At 43.4% G+C, this 22,304-nt stretch overlaps 1 protein-coding gene across 3 annotated transcripts in view; it reads right to left on the bottom strand.

The window, feature by feature from the left end:
* Positions 1-22,304, bottom strand: part of LOC136834422 (progestin and adipoQ receptor family member 3-like) — a 141,311-nt gene that overhangs the window by 97,326 nt on the left and 21,681 nt on the right. For all 3 annotated transcript variants that reach the window (XM_067097004.1, XM_067097002.1, XM_067097003.1), the window contains exon 3: positions 16,140-16,302. In XM_067097004.1, coding sequence (XP_066953105.1) covers positions 16,140-16,302 — 163 coding nt within the window. The remainder of the gene's footprint in view (positions 1-16,139; positions 16,303-22,304) is intronic.

Below are 22,304 nucleotides of genomic sequence, written 5' to 3'. Positions count from 1 at the left end.
GTCGGGGCTCAGAAGCTTGAGAGAGATCCCTTTTCCCAACTTCACAGGATCGAGCCACCACTTGAGGGAGTCTTTTATGGAAGGAAGGATCCTCAATTCTTCTTCCAAGTCTTCCTTGTTTTTCCAGTTCTCCAGCAGAAAGAACTGAAGAGGTCTGAGATGCAGCCTTCCCAGAGAAACAAACTTCTCCAGCGAGGAAATGGTCCCCAGCAGACTCATCCATTCCCTCACCGAGCATGTTTCCTTCTCCAAGAAGACTGAGACTTTTTCGCAACATTGAAACTGCCGTTCTAGCGATGGAGACGCTAGAAAAGCCGCTGAATTCATCTGAATCCCCAGATAAACGATGGACTGTGAGGGGATCAGTTGCGATTTTTCTACATTGATCAGAAGTCCCAGGGACTTCACGAGTTCCAGAGTAAACTGAAGGTCCTCCAGACACCTTTGTTCCAAAGAAGCACGGATCAACCAATCGTCTAGGTAGACAGAGATCCTGACTCCTCGAGAGGTGCAACAACATCGCTGGTATTATTCTTCATGAGAAGAGTAAACACCCTGGGGGCTGTGCTGAGTCCAAAGCAGAGAGCCCTGAACTGGTAAGTCTTGCCCCCAAGACAAAGCGGAGATACTTCATCGAGCGTGGATGAATGGGGACGTGGAAGTAAGCATCTTGGAGGTCTAAAGACACCATCCAATCCCCGGGATGAAGTGCTCCTAATATTGACTGAGACGTTTCCATCTTGAACTTGTCCTTCTGGACAAAGTCGTTCAGCCTGCTGACGTCCAAGACGGGTCTCTCCAACCTTCTGAATGATTTTGGAACCAGAAACAGTCTGTTGTAAAATCCCGGGGATTTTGTGTCTAAGACCTGCTCCACTGCTCTCTTCTCGAGCATTTGTTCGAGAAGGTCGAACAAGCTTATCTTCTGCTTGGCCGGATGGTACTTGGGAGACAAATCTCTGGGGTCAAAGACAAAGGCGGAAGAGTCAGGAAAGGAATCAGGTAGCCTCTCTCTACTACTTGGAGGGACCAAGAGTCTGCCCCTCTCTCTCTCCAGGCTTGAGCAAAATGAAGAAGCCTGGCTCCTACCGGTATCTGGAGGTGAAAAGAGTCACTTGCCACCCCTCTTGGGGACGACCTTGCCTCTAGGGAAACCTCTCCCTCGAGGCGCGGGTTTGGAAAAACTTCCAGTGGAAGCTCCTCCACGAAAGGGCTGCTTCTTTTTAGCTTGCTGAGGTAAAGTTGAAGACGAAGAAGGCGCTGAGGGACGCTTAGAGGACCTGGAAAGGAGATCTTGAGTGGCCTTCTCCTGAAGGCTGGAAGCGATATCCTTAACCAAGGTCTGGGGGAAGAGATGGCTAGAGAAAGGAGCGAACTGAAGCTCTCCCTTCTGAGATGGGGAAACAGACTTCGCCAAAAAGGAGCAGAACAACGCTCTCTTTTTTAAAAGAGCTGAGTGAAAACTGGGAAGCAAGATCTTCAGAGCCATCTCTGACGGCCTTGTCCATGCAAGACAGTACACTGGACAGCTCCCCCAGACTAATGGAACTAGGGCTAGTAGCCTTAGTGTGTAGAACCCCAGACACCAGTCCAAAAGTTAAAGACTTCAACAGTCTTGAAGAGTCCTTTGAGATGGTGGTCCATTTCTGTGAGGGTCCAAGAAACCTTAAAAGAGGACAAGTGAGATCTCCTAGAGGAATCCACAAGACTTGAAAAGTCCCCTTTAGAAGTGGAGGAACTGTCAAACCAATATCTTCACCTGTGTCGTACCAAATGCCGGATTTCCCAGACAAACGTGAAGGAGGCAAAGAGAAAGAAGTCTTCCTTGGTTCTTTCTAGTTGTCATCCAGTCCTGAACTTTTTTAAAAGCTCTCTTGGTAGAGAAGGATTTCTTCATTTTAAGAAAGCCAGGAGATTTCCTCGCCTGAGAGCGAAGCCAACTGAGAAGGGGGAGAGCGAGGAGCGAAGCTTGAAAGGTTTCAGGAAACAAATCCTTAAACAGACAAGTCAGAGTCTGATAATCGGAAGAAGCAGAAGGTACATGTTTCTCTTCGTCCGAGGGCTCTGACGGAAGGGGTTCTTCTTCCTCTGCTGGAGGGTCAGAGAGGAGGAGGAAGGAGACCCGAGTAGCAGGGCATTTAAAGCGGGACCTATCGTGTTTAGAAGCCGTGGCTAAATCCCTGATGAGCATGAACAGAAGAAGCGGGAAGTTGATCATCAAGAAAAAACTGCAGGTGTGGAGTCAACGTTGTTTTGGGAGCGAAGAGATAACGCGAGGAGAGCGAGGAGCGCCCTGGCGGGAAGAGGCGCAGACTGAGGACGGACACGGAAGGAGCTTCACTATGTGGCGCGCGCGCAAGCGTCCTGGGTGGAAGCGCGCCGAGACTCAAGAGCGCGAGGAGAGGCGCCTACGAAGGCGTGAGGCGCCGCCAGGAGAGGAGCGAGACACTCGAACCTGGCGCGTATCGGGAGAGACGTCAAAATCTTCAAAGTGAGAAGGAAGCTCCTTAAAGCCTTCCTTAGGAGCAAGACGAGAAGCTTCAGGAGAACTAGCAGACAAAGACGACGAAGCGGGAGGAGAGTGAGAAGGCCTAGACTTCTTAACAGGCAGATGCAAATCTTTACGACGAGGTCTGTCCTTTCTACGATCCATAAGAGAATCCAGCTGCTGTTGCATACCCAACAAAATCTGGCAAGTTGGGGAAACAGCTCTCCTAGAAGACGGGCTGAATCTGCAAGGAGAGTGGAGAGGAGAAGTCTTCTTCTTTCCCACCGGGGAAAGAGCTCCCGCCTTAGCGCGACTGGGAAGACGAGCAGCGTCAACATCCGTTGCATGACGAAACTACTTCTGTTGAGGGACTTCCTCGAAACTTTCAGGGGACGAGCGTAAAACGTCTAGAGGAAGAGGACGTGAAGCGTCCCTCCTCTCAAGCTTCTCTTGAGAGGGCGAGAGTCCAACCGAGCGCTCCAACCCCGTTGGGGAGGACGTGTCGGAGGACGAGAAGCAATCCTTATGGATCCGTGCCCTGAGCACGATCCCTGGCAGCCTGGGTGGAGTCAACAGGACCTGCCGAAGGGACGTCAGATCGGAGGGGAGTCCCCGTAACCTTCATGCGACTTTTCGACATGCCCTCTCCCTGGGTCTTGGGAGTTCGGCAGAGGTCCAGGCCTAGAAGCATTATAGGGTCGATCTGACGCCCCTCCACAACACTGGGGATTAACACACACTACACTTTGCAGCTTGAGGGCATTCACTTTATTTTCAAGAGCGCAAATAGACTCAAGAACGAGAGCCAGAGTATTACTTTCTGCAACAACCTCAGGGCCCAGGGAAGGCAACACTAAAGGGTTAGGACTACAAAACAGGGTTACTAACATGAGAAATCCCTGACCGTCTGTCCACAGAAGCACTCCTGGAGGAAGACCTCCTCAACCTATCACGCTCCAATTTAAGCATACAGGATTCGTACTTCTTCCATTCCCCTCAGATAATCCCTCACATTCATTGCAACGATTGTCCACAGAACATTCCATACCCCTACATTTCATACATAAAGTGTGAGGGTCACCTGAAAGCCTTCGATAGCCTCACCTTACAACCACCCAAGCTACAGACACGATAGCTAGAGGAAGACATCTTATAGAGAAAAGTCAAAGGCAAATTCCAAAAAACGGTCCAGAAAAGCGTATGCCAAGTCACAGATCCAAGTCAATACCAAAAACAACCAAAATACTCAAGTGACAAAATATTGAAATTTGGCGGAGGAACTGACAACAGATGTTGACAGTCCAGCGACAGAGAAAATCTGAATAGAAAATGGGAATGGTTCCTGATCCCCGCGCCCCAGCGGCGGGAATGTGTACTAACCACCTGATTCGTGTCTTTCAGAAATTTGAAATTCTGTCGGACCTTCGGAGAATACAGCTATATATATATATCTGGCAGGTAAGTCTCATGAACAAAACTTAATGTAAGATTTATTTTTTAAATTCTTACCTCTCCATTATATAGCTTTTACTTCCACACCAACAGGAGTTTGACAGATTGAAAAAAAAAAAATGAGAACACTCTGTTTTCTATGAATATCCTATCCATCTACTTCCCCATCCCACACCAGGGGACTAATTGGTACAAACACTTGTAGCTGGCAGTCTACTTCTGTCCACTTTGAATGTCCAAAGGTAAAAACAATTTATATAATGGAGAGGTAAATTTAAAAATTTAAGGGTAAATTAAGTATTAACACCAGTCCCACTTGCATGAAAACCATGTTTAGCGTTTAAAGCCCATAGGCATGAATGTCTTTTCAAAAATATATTCATAAGAAATTATTTTTTAAATATGTTCACCATTTATAGCTAAATTTACTTTATAAGAAATATAAAACGGCAGAATAATCATAATTTGAAGGTTTTTTGATGTAAAACTCTATCCATCTACTTACATCGTTTTCAATGCACCCAGAGCATTAAAAGTAAGGTTTTCTAATGATTTTGACGATTTTCTGTCCATTTTCCGGCTTTGACGATTTTTGAGCAAAGTGGCAAGAACGGAAGGGTTGAAAAACCGCTTGTATTTATATTTTTGAAATGAACCTTACATTCTCCATTATACAGCTGACTTACATTTGAAAAGGTGGTGAGCAAAGTGAAAATTTAACCCTTATAGGCTACTTAGTAACAAAATATTTGTTAAAAAAGTGTTTGTTTTAACCAGCGAATTCAATCCATAGGCTTTTAATGCCGCCTGAGGAGGATTGTCACTCAGGTAAGAGATCCTCGTGAGGATAGCTGAAGTCTCTTTGGAGGATGCCCCCTTCAGCAGAAGGAGGGGTAAGGTTACAGTGCCAAAACCCTGCAGAGCCAATGTTGGATAACTAACAAGTATGTATGTACAAAAAGGTATACAGGTATTTCTTATACTCAAAACTGAGTACAGTACCTCAAAGCTTTCCAAAAACCACAACCAGGTTTAAAAGGCAGTAGACCAAGAGGAGTTAATGCTCAGCAATAATCGTATTTAATCTCCGCACCATGAAGATAAGCCAAAGCAAGTAAAAGATTACCATGCCACTGAGTGACTTTCGTATCTTATCCAAGGATAAATTTTCAAATTTAAAAGTTGTAGCCATTGCTCTTATCTCCAGTGGCTTACCGTCCATTAAGGATAAAAATTAGCATGAAAGTCCTTGTCAAAAAACCAAATGAAAAGGACACTACATTTCTTCTACTCTTAGGAAACTCCAATTTCCATGTCACTCAAGATAGAACCTTTACATCAGGTTTAATTCTGTTAGCACAATTCCAACAATCCTTACATACAGTACTGGACCCCCAAGGAGTCAAGTTCTTCAAGCCCTAGTGACTCCAGGCTAGGTAAAGATACTGTTCTTAGTAAGGGTCTAGTCCAAAACTGTACTTAACCCAAAATAAGATAATTGCCTTGTCTTTAGCAAGGCCTATCTTATCTAACTAAGATTGTTGGTCTCTAACTTTTTAGCTGTGTCTAGGGCTACTGTGAAGTTTCCATAGAAACTTCTTTACAAGGAGCTAGTGCTGAACGGTTCAAAGGTTGGCAAAATAATGAACTGAAGAACCTCATACAGATTCTTGGCAAAATAATGAACTGAAGAACCTCATACAGATTCCAAGGTAAAGTACTTAGCAGAGACCTGGGAAACTCCACTTTAACAACTTGAATACATCTAGAATTCTTTGTCCTCAGACAAGCCTATAGCTAAAGCCACAATGGCCCTTAGCCTTAAAAGCTGCTACAAGAAGTTTCCTCATGTTTGAGAATTAACAGAAACCTAACCATGTTGTTTATGCTGGAAAAAACCCTTAACATGGGACTATGACTTACCCCAGACCACTGGTGTTAGAAGAATTGATTAGTAGGTTCTCTCCCAGTACTGATAATGGCATTACTGTGAGATCCTGCCTTGAGCTCATCAGAACCATGGACCATACCAGTCAGTCATCTGTAGCCTGTTGGATTGTGATGAAAACTTTTCAACACTTGGTTGATTGCATCCACCACTGAAAGAAACTGGAAACCCAGCCTTCTCTGGTCACCTGAGGTAATCAATGCCAAAAGACAACTTACAAGTTGCCCTAATACGCTGGTGACTTCCTGAAACCTAGCAGAGTAGGAAAGGCATTACAGTCTAAACCTACTCAGGGAACAGCTTGGTTTACCCAGACCTTGCACTGGTAAGCCAAAAATTGGTAAAAAGATGACTTCCTTTGGTCTCAAACAGGTCCATAACAAGGGATGTCCACAGCCATCCTTTGGATGCTGAGCACCTTCCATTACTATTACTTGTCTCAGTGACTGAGTACATCCACTAAAATTTTTATAATGAATAATTACCTCTAGCAAAGTTAATAACTTAGTATGAGATTGTGTGTGTTAATCTGACCAACTAACAGAAAAGGGGGGCTGAGCAATTAGACATAGTAGCGCTCGCTCCTCCTTAAACACAAAATGATTAATATTGTCTCTAATAGGCTTACTCTGTGTGAATACACTCTAATTGCCCTATATGGCACAAGTGTGTCAAACTCATTATCTTTAAATAATGTCCAGTATGCATTTAACAACCCTGAGAGGGACAAACCTTAAAATAGATATTTTGTTCTCAACCAAGGTCAGGACCAAACGACTGGTACTGTATCTTCAATGCAAAAGCCAGCATTTTGCAACAATTGTAATGCTCTTACTATATCACAGGTCTTAGAGCTACCAAGAGAGGATTTAATTACTTACAGAGGCTTTTACTAAAGACTCAAACAGCTTTGGAGGCAAAAACTAAATCCATCAAGTTTCCCAAAAAGAGTTACAGTGTACCAGGCTCCTTAATTACACCTGACCTAATGACCTGTGGTCCAGGTTGTAAGCATTGTCTAGTATAGCATTACGAGCTAAAAACTCTAATAGCTGAAACTGACAGCATTTAGAGTAACTAGGAAGCTAAGAACTTAATTTAGTTGCCTATACAGGTGTATGGTCAGAAAATACCTCCAGCTCAATTCCAGAAGCAAAAAACTAACCACTGTCTCTGAAAACATAAGAAGTTGAACCCCCTGACAACTTTAGGATAGCTCCTCAGTCCACAATAGACAAATCTCACACTAGCACAAGATGGTCATGGGTCCACGTGAACATCCGAATCATGTGGAAACTTGGAAAACTTTAGCAAGTGGAAGTTTTAGAAGAACTTTCATAAGTATGAGTTCTAGGGAAAAATACTAAACATTTAATAGAACCCAAGACCATTCCTCCTAAGAACCAAGGTGCAACTAGGAACATCCTATATTCCTTGGATTCTTTAAACTTTATAAGTATTTCTCCAATCATAAAATGTGAGATGTAAGGTTTCATAACCAACTAATATTGCTGAAAATGCCCACCAAAACAGTCAGAAGGCCTTTAGGCGGAAATTAAATATTGGTAACTTCTGTTCCAAGTAATAATATGCTCACATTCAGATTTATTAGTTCTTAAAGAAACTAACATAGTCGAAAATTCAGAGCCATTCTGTAGGCAGAATACTATTTTTCTTGTTAGTTGGTCCCTTAGCACATTGATCCTACCCAGAACAACAATTAAATGATGTCATAAATATACATACATAATGTATAAATACAAACTTACACATAATGCATATATACCTATATATGTGTATCAATATATATATATACATATACCTAAAGAAGGAAAGATGGTTATTGTCTGATAACATTGCTACTTATGCTCTACTTCACATACATACTGCTTGAAGTTCCTCTGATTGCTAAAAATTCAGGATTACTATATAAGTGTAACAGACCTCCACCAATACCAGTTAAACTCCCGAAATTCTAGATCTCCCATGATTGTGCATCAGACCTACACTGAGGCATCTACGGGACTAGATCCTTCTTCCCATGAGAGCTTAAACTAACATCTAACTTGATAAGAGACCACCTGTTGACCCATGTTCAGGTAATAGAAAAGATCCCAAGCTTGATTCTTGCCACCCAAAATCATATGACCTTGATGAGAAGACCTCTGCTTTGCTAAAAAGGACTCTTATGAGGATTGGCAACCTCTTAGAAGTGATCAGTGGTGATAAAACGCCACAAATAAAGACAAAACTTCTCTGCAAGAAAACCCTGAAAAGTGAGAATATCTTTAACTCCAAAATGAAAAAAACCTGCGCAGGGACTATTCCTTCCCCAGTGCTACCCCCATATTTGGAAAGGGACCCTTAGATTATGAAGTAGCTCTTTTTCTCCATATATGGCAGCAAGAATGAAATATCTTAAGAGAGGCTCCCTTTACATGAACTGCATTAAAGCCTTGAAGATAGATAAGCCATAGCTCAAATGAAAGTTCTAATTCCACAAAATCATATGTTAACCTCTCCTTACAGAAAGCAACTGCGCCCACTTATACACTGGTCGAATAACAGACACCTGATTCATCAATCAACAGAAGAACAATTGCCCTCCCACCACAGAAAAGGCAGGATAAGTCTTAGCTACCAAACATATGCCAGAGAGACCGGGGAAAAGACTACCATGCCCGATGGCAGAAGAGCAGCAGTTGACTACACTGAACTAACTCCTGATAAGCTCCACTAAGGCTTAAAAACTTCTCTTTAACCACTGCCAACAAAAGCATTCACTCCAGCTCAAAAGGAAGATGATTCGGTTGTAAACCTGACGGGTCAATCAAATGTTCTAAACTCTGATCAGGAAAATTCCTCAATAAAGAGAATGTTCCTAAACCATGGGGGAATCAGGAAAAAAACGAACAGTATCCAACTGTTTACTGGTAGAACCTCCCCAAGTGGAAAGGGAGTTGAAATCCTTGAAACAAAATGTTTAGACTACTAACAGCCACCACCTGTTACCTAAATGGAAGCCAAAAATGATAGTGCATGCCAAGCTTCTCTATAGGCAGGTGAAGTCGAGGAGGAGACACATGCACAGGCCATAGGAGCACACGCGATAACTGTGCAATTGGTAGACGCGCAAGTGAAAGTCACACAAGTGATAGGCGTAGAGGGAAGAGGCACACAGATATATGAGCACAAACTGGAGGCACTCAGGTGATACAAGCTTAAGTCATAAACGTGCAAGCCACATGAACACAACAAGTCATAGGCATGCATGCATGAGGCATACAAGCCATAAACACACACACGATAAGAGCACAAGCCATGAGTGCGCACGTGACAGGCACACATGAGAGGCATACAAGCCATAGACTCACAAGCAAGAGGCACATAAGCCACGGGCATGCACGGGTTAGGAGCGCAATTTAATTATATCTTAGTTTAACCAGACCACTGAGCTGACTGACAACTCTCCTAGGGATGGCCCGAAGGATTAGATTTATTTTACGTGGATAAGAACCAACTGGTTACCTAGCAATGGGACCTACAGCTTATTGTGGAATCCAAACCACATTATAACGAGAAATGAATTTCTATCATCAGAAATAAATTCCTCTAATTCTTCACTGGCTGGTCAGAGAGTCGAACGCTGGGCCACAGCGTGCTAACCGAGAGCTCCACCCACCCCTCCAATGAAGAACTGTTAGGGGCGCAAGTGACAGGCGTACAAGCCATAGGCGTGTACGCCTATCGCTTGCTTGCAGATAAGTGAAAAAACATGCATGCGATAGGTGTACAAGCCATAGGTGCACATGAGATAGGCGCATAAGCCTAGATGCACAAGCGATAGGTGTACAGATAAGTGAAAAGCATGCTTGCACAAGAATGCGGCATTGCAGCAGACTGCGCAAATTTGTGCTAAACTGCAAGGCGCATTATTGCCCTTTGGCTGAAAAAATCCACAATACACAGGAAAGCTGAAGACAGTCTAGGCTTCTCACTAGAACCTAACTGATACTAAACAGTACTAGCCTTAAAATGTGAAAGATCCTTAGCTACAGGGGATTGAAGCAAAAGGTAATTTTCCCCAATAAGACAGCTAAAATACTACCAGTTGTCATAGGTGATTTCAATGTCTCAGAGATAGTGCACTGCAAAAAACTGACCTACACCTCCAGTAGGTTGTTTGGAGAATAGAAGACAAGGACAAGTTATGCTTCAAGGCTAATGAGGTGGCCACTGCTCTCACCTCATGAGCCTTCACCTTAAGGGAGGGCAGAGAATTCTCTCCAATTTGTGAATGAGCTTCCAGGATTAGGTCCCTTAAAAAGAATGAGTTAGCATTCTTAGAGAGAGGTCTGGAAGGATTCTTTACTGAACACCATAAATTGCTCACCTGGCCTCTGATCTTCTCAGTACTGTGAAGATAATATCTGAGAGCACTCACAGGACAAAGAAATCTTTCCTCTTCCTCTGGGCCTAAAATCTCTATCAAGTACTTTACTATAAAGTAGTGGGGCCAGGGTTTTGAGGGTATTTCATCTTTGGCAAGAAAACCCAAAGGTAGTGAGCAAACTATGTTACCCTGGGAGAAATCCACCCTTTTGTCCAAGGGGTGGAGTTCGCTAACCCTCTTAGCTGTCGCCAGTGCCATAAGAAACAGAGTCCTCCTGGTTTAAGTCACTGAGGGAGGTTGATCAAAGGGGTTCAAAATGTGGTCCTCAGATCCATTTAAGAATTATGTCAAGACTCCAAGAAACTGTTGGTTCTGTTTTAGGTTTGGAAGAGTCAAAGGATTTACTAAGGTCCGAGATGTCTTGTTTTGAGGTAAGGTCCAGGCCTTTGTGATGAAATGCCGAGCTAAGCATAGATCTATAACCTCTAATGGTAGAGGAAGAGAGGCCTCTGGAGGATCTTAGATACAGGAGGAAGTCTGTCAGCTGTGTCAAAGATGTCTTAGAAGACAAGATGATATGTCTTCTGCACCAAAGTCTAAAGATGGACTACTTTGCTCGACAGACTTTATTAGAGGACTGTCATTTGCTACAGGCAATAGCTTGAGCCGTAGGCCTTGAAAATCCTTTTGATCGTGGGAGTTTGATGACAGCTGAGACCCTGTCAGGGCCAGAGTGGACAGGTTTTGATGAAACCTCTTGAAATGAGGCTGTCTGAGCAGCTCTGGAATACAGCAGTGGAAAGGAGTCTCGGATAGTCCACCAGAAGGGCTAAAAGATCTGCAAACCACCCTTTCTGGGGCCAGAACAGAGCTATGAGGGTCATTCTGACATTCGGGTGTGATTGAAGCTTGTTCAGTACCTCCCTGATCAGACTGAATGGGGGGGAATGCATACAAATCTAGATCGGACCAGTCCTGCAAAAGGGCATCTGTTGCCCATGCCAGAGGTTCGGAAAAGGGGAGCAGAACAGAGAAAGGCAGTGATTCTTGGATGTGGCGAATAGGTCCAGGAATGGCTTCTCCCACAGCTTCCACAAGTCTTCACATACTCGAAGGTCCCGAGTCCACTCCTTGGGGAGGATTTGGTGGTGTTGACTTAACTCATCAGCCAACACATTCAGTTTCCCTTGGATGAATCGGGTGACTTCAGTTTCCCTTGGGTGAACCGGGTGACTAACTTTGTTCCTATCTGATCTGCTCAAAGGAGAAGCGACTTTGTGGTCTCGAAGAGCGAAAATGAGTGGGTTCCCCCTTGATGACTGACGTAAGCTAGAGCCGTGGTATGGTCTGAGTGGACTGCTATTACTTTGCCTTGTACTTCTTCCTGAAAATGCATGAGATGCAAATGAACTGCTCTCAATTCTTTGTTGTTGATGTGGAAACTGCTCCCCTCCTGAGACCAAGTTCCTGACATCTCTGTCTCCTAGATGGGCTCCCCAGCCTGTGTCCGATGTGTTGGAGAAGAATTTTAGGACTGGGTTCGGAATGCCCGCGGACTGCCACCACCGTAGACCTTCTCTGATCTCTGTCATGATTGGGAAGATGAACGAGTCTGGCTGGGTCTTCCTGTCCCATCTGCTCTTCAGGAAGAATTATAGAGCTCTTAAATGTAGCCTACCTAGCCTGACGAATTGTTCTATTGATGACAACATGCCCAGCAGACTCATCCACTCGTTTGCTGAGCGATTCCGTAGTGAAAGGAAATGATTCACTATTTTCAGGCACAACTCTATCCTTTTGGGGGACGGAAGAGTCCAAAAAATCCGAGAGTCTATCTGAATCCCCAAATAAAGAATCTTCTGAGACGGGGTCAGTTGAGATTTCTGAAGATTTACTAATAGTCCTAAGTCTTGGGTTAAAAGTAGGGTTCTTTGAAGGTCCTCTATACATTGTAGTTTCGTGGGCAAAAGAATCAGCCAATCATCCAAGTGCAAAAGGATATTGATATCTATTAAGTGCAGCCATTTTGCCAGGGGGCGAGAACTCTCGTGAAGACCTGTGGGGCTGTTGACAGGCTGAAGAACTGTGCTCTGAATTGAAATACTTTGTTTTGGTACACAAACCTCAAAAGCTTTCTTGACACCAGATGAACTGGGATGCGAAAATATGTGCCTTGCATATCTAGGGAGATCATCCAATCCTCCTGACGGATGGACGCAAGAACAGACTGATCCGTTTCCATCTTGAATCTTGTTTTCTCAATGAAAACATTCAAGGAGCTCACATTCAGGACCAGTCTCCATCCCCCAGTTGATTTGGGGACCAAAACCAGCCAATTGTAAAATCCCATTGATTTGATGTCCTCTACTACTTCTATAGCCTCTTTCTTGAGAAGTGATGAGACCTCCTCTGTCAGGGTTAAAAACTTCTCTGATCCTGCAGGGTACGTGGTCAATGCGATTGGCGTGCAGACTAGGGGTGGTCTTTTTTTGAAAGGAATTGAGTACCCTTCCTTCAGTACTTCTGCAATCTACAGTTCTGCCACTTTGATGTTCCAACTCTCCTGAAATAGTTGAAGCCTGCCACCCACAGGTGCATGGAGGATTGCATCTTCATCTTCTTGATGCAGGCTTTGAAGAAGACTTCTTAATAGCTTGGGAGGAGAAACGGATGCTAACCCGAGCCCTAGACAGAGATCACTGTCTTCCTCCTCGAAAGGGCTGTCTCTGAAGAGATGAAGTCAATTTGAATGAAAAAGTGGACCAATCCCCAGGGTGTCTGGTGGATTGGTCTAAAGGTCCTGGGTTGATTTCTGCTGGAGTTCAAGAGTAAGCTCATTCACCATTGCTTGAGGGAAAAGGTGCTGACAATCAAGGGGGGAGAGAAGGAGAGCTGACCTCTGAGAGGCAGTAACAATCTTGGAGGTGAATGAACACCAGAGCTCTCTTTTCTTTAAAATTCCCATGGCGAAAAGGGAGGCCAATTCCTGAGAAGCATCTCTAATAGCTCTGTCCGTGCAGTAGATAACACCGAGCCAATCCGAAGAGCAATCTTCAGAGAGTCGGGAAAAGTCCTGTATCTTTTACGCTGAAGCTCCAACTGACCAGTCAAGGAAACTTAGCACTTCCGAAGTCTTGAAGAGACTCTTTGGCAAGTGAGCAATTTCCGTCCCAGAAAACATCACTTTAGCTGCAGCAAATGTAGACCTGTGTGTGAAATCTATCAGCACAGAGAAGTCCCCCTGATAGGAGGCAGCCACTCCCAAGGAGGGAGCTTCTCCAGTAGAATAAGACTGGTAGCGCCTCTTAGATAGGTGTGAAGGGGGAATGTAGAAAGAGGATTTCCCTTGAGTCCTCTTTTCTGAAACCCAAAGATCCACATCTTCCAGAGCCTTCCTGGCAGATGAAGATAGAACCACCCTCGGGAGTCGGAGTAATAAGACGGGTTATTCATCAAAAAGGTTGACTGTGGCACTGCAGGAGCCGCTAGCGAGAAGTAGTCTGGAAATGCCACAAGAAAACACTTCAGGAGAGCAACATATGCTAACGGAGAAGAATCCTGCACTGACCCCTCTTCTGATGACAACTGCAGAGCCGAAGGGTCCGAGGGAGTCTTCAATGGAAGTGGTTTCTTCAAAAGATCTAAAATACTATTCAGCTGAAGCTAAATTGGTTCTAGAGAAGGATCTAACTCCTCATCTGCAACTGAGAAACTTGATGCGAGAGAATTGGTGCCAAGCAGACAGCTTGAACTGGGCGGCCAGCCGATGGGTGCTTGGGTACTACTGGCCACTCGTGGGATAACAGAAGTTCAGGAGGCAAATGATGCTCGGGGGCTATTGGGCGCTTCAACGACAATGAAGGGTGCCTGGGTGCCAGATACTGGAGGTCAGGAGACAGTTGAACCGAAGGTAGCCACTCAGGGCTATCCCAGAAGCTGCAAAATGCTTAGGGGCTCCAGAGAGGTTCTTTAGGCCTTTTGCAGGGGATGGGGGATTGCTCCAAACCAGAGGAATGCCTCTTTAAGGGACGAGACTTCTTCGAGAAGTGCCACTGGCGCCTCGAATCTGGGCTAGGTGCTCCTGGGCTCGAGGAGAGATGGTGGACATCTGAGACGTCTCTCCAATGGCCTTAAGTTGCAGCCTGGGATGCAACAGACCCAACCAAGGGGGCGACTACCCGTGTACAGATCCCACCAACCTCCCTTGGGCCTCCAGTATACCTCTTCCCAGGTTTAGGGGAGTCTGGAAGTGACCTTTGCTTAGGAGAGTTGGTGAGGGGGTTAGCCACCTCCTCTACAGTCACTTTATTGGCACTTTTATCACTAAATTTATCCATCAACAAACACACTGATTCACACAGTTGTGTCACTGTAATTACCATTAGACCAAACTTTTGGTCAAACTCTTTAGACTGGTGCAGTGATCAGGTTCGGGAGTGCGGGAGCCAGGTGAGGGAGGAGAGGGAGGGCTTGGCACAAGAGACACATTAAAAACAGGGAGAGGTAACAATAGGTACATCAATACTCACTGGTTTGGGAGTTGAGCTATCATCTAAACCTTTACTATCAGCTCTAGCAGCCACTTTCCTCTTTCTATCTCTTTCTAGCTTAGAAAGAAGAGACGCCAAGTTCTTCCACGTCTTCTCATCCCAACCTACATACTCATTACACACTAGATTAATTGAACAGACTTGACCTCTGCAAAAAGAACAAATGGTATGGGCATCATATGAGGCTTTTGTTAACCTGGCATTGCACCCTTTGCTGCAATGTCGAAAACTGGATGAGCTAGAGTCTGACATAATCCAGAACTTTACAAAAAGTTACAAAGGTTGCATAAACACTATGAAAAACTTCCAGGAGAACACTAAGGAAAAAATAGGCAAACAGTGATTCTCATAAGAACTACCGAACAACTGAATAACCAATCGGCAAATCTTGCTAAGAGAAAAAGCCGGTCGACAAAACAAGTCACAAACAATTCTTAATGATCAAAATCAGACAGAAATCAAAACTGGATAAAAAAAGTCAAAATTAGTAGTTAAACAACAAAAAACTAGTGCCCAAGGCAATCAACTCAGAATACTTCACCAAAACGGGAAGCTAACAAGACAAATTCCAAAAGCCAAGCTGTTTTCCTACAAATGTGCGAGCTCTAGGATGGCAGAAACAAATTGAAGCTCTTTTCAAGGGTTGTTCCTCTCCTTCCCAGAAAGTGGGCGGGGCCTAGTCACCGACTTGGACGGAAGAAGTAGAGTATTGCTGTGAATTTCGAAAATTCAAGCTGCCATTGAGTTAGAAACTACAGCGATGTAATTGCTGGGTAAGTTACTTAAATAAATCTGAGTGTTCTCGTTTTTTGTTTCAATCTGTCAAACTTCCGCTGTTGTGGAAGTAAAAGCTATATAATAGAGAGGTAAGGTTCAATTAAAAAATTCTTTTATTAGTTGCTTTTGGGGATCTAGAAAGGATTCTCATTAATTCTTAGTGGAAAAATTTGATTAGTTTATGGACATATCACTTAAATAATAGACACTGGAACAGATTAGGTCCATTCCTGACATTCCACTTTATTACTATGAAGAATTCAGACATCCAAGGTATTAACAAAATTAAACTACCCATTTTCCTGATTACAAATTCAGACAATCTCTTTCAATAAAAACAAGCGCTCAACATAATTTATATAACTTAGTCTTATATGCTATAGCTCTTGGTAGAATACATTTTAGCACAGTATCTACTATATACAGATAACCATAAAGAAGTCTGAGATAACCATGAGCCTTCTAAGCAAAGAAAAAATATAAAAATATATTAAATTAAAAAATGTCAGGTAAGAAACACTAGCAACTTACCATAAAACATATCAAGACAAAGGATGCTACGACTGCATCATCTTCTGTTCCATGATATTTATGATATACTACAGTAACATCATATATAAAAAGTCCAAGGAAGACAAGAAATCCCGCGATGTGTGACCAAATATTAAGTGTTTCATTGGTCCACCATAAGACACTGAAAGAAAAATGTTACTTTTACTGAAGAGAAGCTGTCACCATCAAAACACAATACACTGTACTACTCTAAATTTATGAAACCACTTTTCAAGCTAAAAAGTTTAGTGAAATTCTTTACTTTTTGTCTTGAAGTAATTTCAGCTAAAAATTTAAAATCAATTTCTTTAATACACATCTAAATATGGGATTTCAACTCAAATGAAACAGATTTTTTGGATGAATATTTACATTCTAGTTAACAGTGCATTCTCAAGACTGACTTAAAAGTCCAGTCTGGACTTTTATAACCTAATTAATAACCTTTAATAGGATAGTCTGCTGACCATAAGCTTGTCTAGGAAGGGACCAAGTACACAAGCAGGTGACTAAACTTGACATAACGTTCAGTGAATACAGTCTGGCATAACATACTTGCTACTCAGTGAATACAGTCTGGCATAACATATTTGCTACAAGTCAAGAATAGTCTTATTTCAGCTTCAAAGAAGAAAGTACCATGTGGCAAAAACTAAGTGATAAATAAGGCAACAATGGAAAGCAGGGTACACCTTCGGTACAACAGAAGGTGGCTGATTGTCAACAAGTTTTACACTGAAAGGATTAGCAGCAACTCTTCATCAGTTGGTCTAGAGGGGAAAACTGTATTTCATGATCAGGAAAGTCTGCGTTTGATATTTCCTCAGTGAATATGATGTCCTTCTAATTATCATTTATTGTAATGGTACAAGAGGAATCCCAAACACTTAATTCACTTTGGTCAGGGTTGTGTGTTCATACTTGGAAATGGTGTTGAAGATATACTGCTAGTTCCGATGTAGAAAGAAAAAATGCAGCATCAAGGTTTTGGCTATCAATCAGGAAAGCAATTTATCTCTTGGGCATCAGTGTAACATAAAAATAGATTACTGTACTCTCCTGCACTAATTTATGGTCATTTTGAAAGCTTTCATTCTTTCTTGACGACACAACCATTTTTCTGTTATATTCATTATGCACTGAATAATTTGCTACAAATTGGTTTTAAAAAGAGAAAGGGAGAGAAGTACGCTATCCTGGCTAAGCAAACAATGTTTAAAAAAAAGTGCTGAAAGAAAATGTTTCATTCAAATAGATAAAAAAGAAAATTAAAAAAACAAAGGGTCAAGTACTTTTTCATATCTGCTTAGCTTGCCTTAATGTTGTTCCACTGGCAAACTCATTTAATGGAGGCTACCCTGCAAATTTAAAGTTATGTTAATGCAGTGAGCCTGCATCATAGCCTGGTGTATGAGCATAAACTAATCTTACTATTCTAGGCATAACTTATTGAATATATGAAGGCCAACCTGGCTTCTAACTTACAAGCTACCAAACCTTGAAACTCATTTCTATATGTTACAAAGTCTGTTCTACTTAAATGCAGCCGGTAAAATAAAGCCTGGGTTATCCTACATCTAACAATAATCTATGTCAAGAGTAGTGAAAAACCTCACATGATTAGCCTAGGCTAATACACCAGGCTACGGTGCAGGCTAACCACATTAACATAACCTTAATTTACACAAGTGGGTTTTGCTAATGGAATGACATTAAGGTGAGCTATGTAGACATGGAAAAACATGATCTAAAGCCAAACCTCAGGTAGGCTATAACTTACAACAAAATAAGAAGTCATGACCCTCTTCTAAGTTGTTTCTGAACAGTGGAGAGAACATGACCCTGGTCTCAAGAAATACAGAGTCTTACTGAACCAAGCAAGCCATTTGTAGAGCATATATTTGGAAATATCTGAGAATTTATCACAACTCAAAATCAAAGCCATGAGGGTCAAGTAAGCTCCACCTATTGGCCTTGAGGCATACTACTGAATTAGCAGCCATGCTCAGGGTGGGTATGTGGATGCCACTCAACCTTCCCACAGTTCTGCCTCAAGAGATCTAACTCACAGAAATACAGACTTTTTCTTTGGGCCCTACAGCTGCAGCAAGGCAGATTGGTACAGGAAGGGCTGCTACTACTACTCTTTCCTCTCAACACTCCATCTCTCAGGCAACTTCAAGTGGTCACAAAGCAAGTCCACCCATTGTTGAGGTGAGTATTCAGGATTATGAATCATATCCCTCTACTATAGACCACTGTTTTACTATCAGCACCCTCGAGGCCCATATTGGAAGGCCTCACTTTTGGGCCAAACTTCTTTCAAAGGGACTCTTAGAACAAAATTGTTACATGGATTACAAAAGTGCTACTTCATCCTCTTTCCTATGTTGTCATTCAGGTTCTTATGACTAATGGGTTGTAATGAACAGAAATGTTTTATAAACCATGAACACACTTCCCACACAAAAACATTAACCATAAGAGACCAAGCCCTCCTCCCATCACTGCACTCATTTGATCTCCAATAAGGTACAATGAAACGAGTGTAGATGCAACTGGAGGCCATCCAGATGGAATGGATACATTCTTTACATGATAATGTTGCAAATGGGATTAATTCTACACTGAACTATGCATTTTATGAATAAAAGGTTTGTATGAAAAATGACATCAATCAATCATTTCCTGTAGCACCCACAGGGATGCATAGGGTGCTCGATGAACTCAAGCCACCACATTCTGTCCTGGGCTAATTCCTCAAGATCTCCCCAACACCTCAGTGTCCTCAACCACCTCTCCTTTGGCCTACCTCTACCTCTTCTATCAAGGGCAACCCACCCTGGTGTATCTTGTACTATTCCGTCTTCTATACATGTCCTAGCCACTTCCAGCATGAGAATCTAACATACTTATCAACTGGCTGCACCCCCGTTACTTCTCTAATTCTGTTATTTGATATCCTATCCCTCCAATTAATTCCTAATATTCTTCTCAGCACCTTATTTTCAAATGCTAAGAATTTATTATCCTAAGTCACTGTACTGTACCAAGACTCATGCCCATACATCAAAATACTACTAACCATTACCTTATAAATATTGATTTTTGTATGCACAGAAAAATTGCTATTATTCCAAATATTTTTAAGCATTCCCACTGCCTGATGAGCCTTTTTTAATCTTTCCATAAATTCTGTGCTCAGAGAACCATCCTTATCTACATGTGTACCTAAATGTTCAAACTTATCCACTTGCTTTACAACCAAACCTTCAGTTAGACAATCCTCTGCATTTTCAATATTCATATTCACGATTTCAGTTTTTCCACTATTAGTAACCAAACAAACCTTTCGACCTTCACTTACTTGACAATCCAACACCCTTTGCATCTTTTCTGCACCACTACTGTTTTGTTGCGGATTATGGTCAAGAAGCTCTGAAGGCCTAGCTGAACTGCTTTCAGCTCTCTTACACTGATATGTAGGCTTTACTGATCTGGGATCCATGCACCAGATACTTCCTGATTCCCCAGTAGGGCTCCCAGCCCATGTCTGAGGTGTCAGAATAAAAGTCTAGGTCGGGGCTCAGAGGTTGAAAGGACATCCCTTCTGACAGCCACCACTGCAGGTCCGATTTGATCTCCAGGGTGATCTGAAACATGTAAGTGTCTGGCTGTGTCTTTCTGTCCCGGTTGGCCTTCAAATAAAATTGGAGGCTATCACATGAAGTCTGCCTAGCCTGACAAACATCTCTATGGATGCCTGAGTCGCCAGTAGGCTCATCCACTGCTGAGCCAAGCAAGACAAAAAGGCTAGAAAACTACAGGCTGTCTGAAGGCAGCTAGAAATTCTCTTGGGAGATGGAAAAGACTGAAAAATCCAAGTTCAAAGTCATCCCCAAATACGGCAAATTTTTAAAGTAATTTGTATTTTTCCTAATTACACAAACCTGAGGTCCTTTACACGAGGAATTACTTTCAGCGAAGCTGGGATGGCGGTTAAACTTTCGAACAAGGTGGTTAGACAGTTAACTACCGTCTGGTAGGTGGGAGTCCTGCCTGCCCAGGTGTAAACATTCTAATTTGCCTTTTGGCCCAGGTGTCAGATTGAGGGGTGGCATGAGGTGGGCATAAAACTGTAAAGAACCTCTGGTTTGTATAGTTAGGAAAAATACAAATTACTTTAAAAATTTGTTATTTGTTCCTACACAATATACAAACCATCAGTCCTTTACATAAGGAAGACTCACTTATTGGAGGGAGGAATCTGAGTGAATCTCTGAAGTGACAGGAGTTCATCATACCTGGGTTCTCTTCCTGGTCGATAGAGCAAGGAAGGGTACTGTGCCGACACGTTGAACAGAGTGTAAGGACTGCATGATAAACTGTCAGACTTCTGGGCCTTCTCGAATGAGTGAGAAAAATGTAACATCATTAAAAAAAGGGTTAGGATGAATCTAAGAGTCGGTGACAATAAAGCAAATACAAGCATTGGGTTTACTGTAAGGGTCCCCATCCTCCCCTTGCTAGAGGAAGGGGTTGGACTGCTTCTATAAATCTATGAATAGAAGAATAGAACAGGAGCTCAATGTGACACTTACCTGCATCGGTCACCAGGTCCAGCATGCGATGGCTCGAATCTCACTCTCTGCCCGAAGAAAGAGAATGAAGGATGGAGAGGAAGAAGATGAGCGGAGGCCAGCCACTCACACAAACTCTTTTACTTCCATAACCGCAAAACACCTTGGGCGAGATGCTACCTGTCCTCTTAGAGGAGCTGGGTAAGCTACACAACTTGTTGAGCAGCCACCACAGGTCCCAAGGAAAAGGTGTCCAAGGACTTGTGGGCATTGTCCTCAAGGTAAAAGGGTGTGAATGTGGTCTGCTGTGACCACACCCCCCACCTTCAGTACCTGACGAACCAACAGATTCTTCTGGAATGCGAGGGATGAACCAATGCCCCTGACTTCGTGAGCTCTTGGGTGGAATGTACCAGTGTCGTCTTCACCAGCTGTAAGCTGCAGAGTAGGCTCTCCTGACTGTCTCTTGAGGCCAGAAAGAGACCGTGTTCTTGGACGAGCCAGTACTAACAAAGAGTCGTTGACACTCAGGCCAGAGATGTCAAGTCCTCTTAAGATAGTACCACAGCACTCTAACAGGACACAGTAGTATCTCGTCTGGATCATTACCAACAAAGTCCTCTAGGGAGGGGATTGTGAAAGACTCAAACCTGGTGCCAGGAACCGATGGATTCTGAGTCTTCAACTACGAAATCCAGGACGAAGTCAAGTGTAACTGATCCTCATCCCCCTGAGTGTTTAACGTTGAAGGAAAATCCATGAAGCTCACCTACTTTCTTTGCCAATGCCAGGGCAAGCAAAAAGATGGTCTTGAGGGTAAGATCCCCGTCTGATGACTCTCGTATAGGCTCATACGGTGCACGAGTCAGGCTCCTCAAAACAAGCGTCACGTCCCACACAGGGGGGCAGAGGTTCCTGGGAGGGTAAGACCTTTCGAAGCTTCTCATCAGCAGTGAAATCTTCAGTGAAGAGGAGATATCTACTCCCTTCAAGCACAAGACTAGGCCCAGGGTAGCCCTATAGCCTTTCACAGAAGACGGCCTATTTTCCTTGGTATGCTGCTGCAGAGGACTGTCTGAGGTATCCAGCCATCTCTGTTACTGCACGGTGAGAAAAGCCTCTTGCTTGCAAGAGATGCTGGATAGTCTCCAGCTGTGAACTCACAGGGACTGCACTGCCTGATGGAACTGTTCTACATGCGGTTGACACAGAAGGTTGTGCCAGGGAGAATCTCTTGGTGCCTCAGAGAGTAGAGCTGGCAGGTCAGGATACCAAATGGCATGTGGACACTTGGGAGCCAACAGGGTCTTTTTGAGATTCGGGGTGATCAACATCCTACTGATCACCTTGCGAATCAGACAAAACGGAGGGAAGGCATAGGCGTCGAGGTTATCCCACGAGTGTTGAAACGCACCCTCTGCAGCGGCCCATGGGTCTGATACAATGGAGCAGAAGACTTGAAGCTTCCTGTTGTGCAGGGTGGCAAACAGGTTGATGGATGGAAGCTCCCACAACACGAACAGCCTTTCCGTAATGTCCGTGTGAAGGGACCACTCTGTCCCTA

The sequence above is a fragment of the Macrobrachium rosenbergii genome, chromosome 53 (genome assembly GCF_040412425.1).
Source record: "Macrobrachium rosenbergii isolate ZJJX-2024 chromosome 53, ASM4041242v1, whole genome shotgun sequence".
NCBI classification, from domain to species: Eukaryota; Metazoa; Arthropoda; class Malacostraca; order Decapoda; family Palaemonidae; genus Macrobrachium; species Macrobrachium rosenbergii.
The sequence above is the reverse complement of the archived record's forward strand: the minus strand, read 5'-3'. Positions and strand labels throughout refer to the sequence as shown.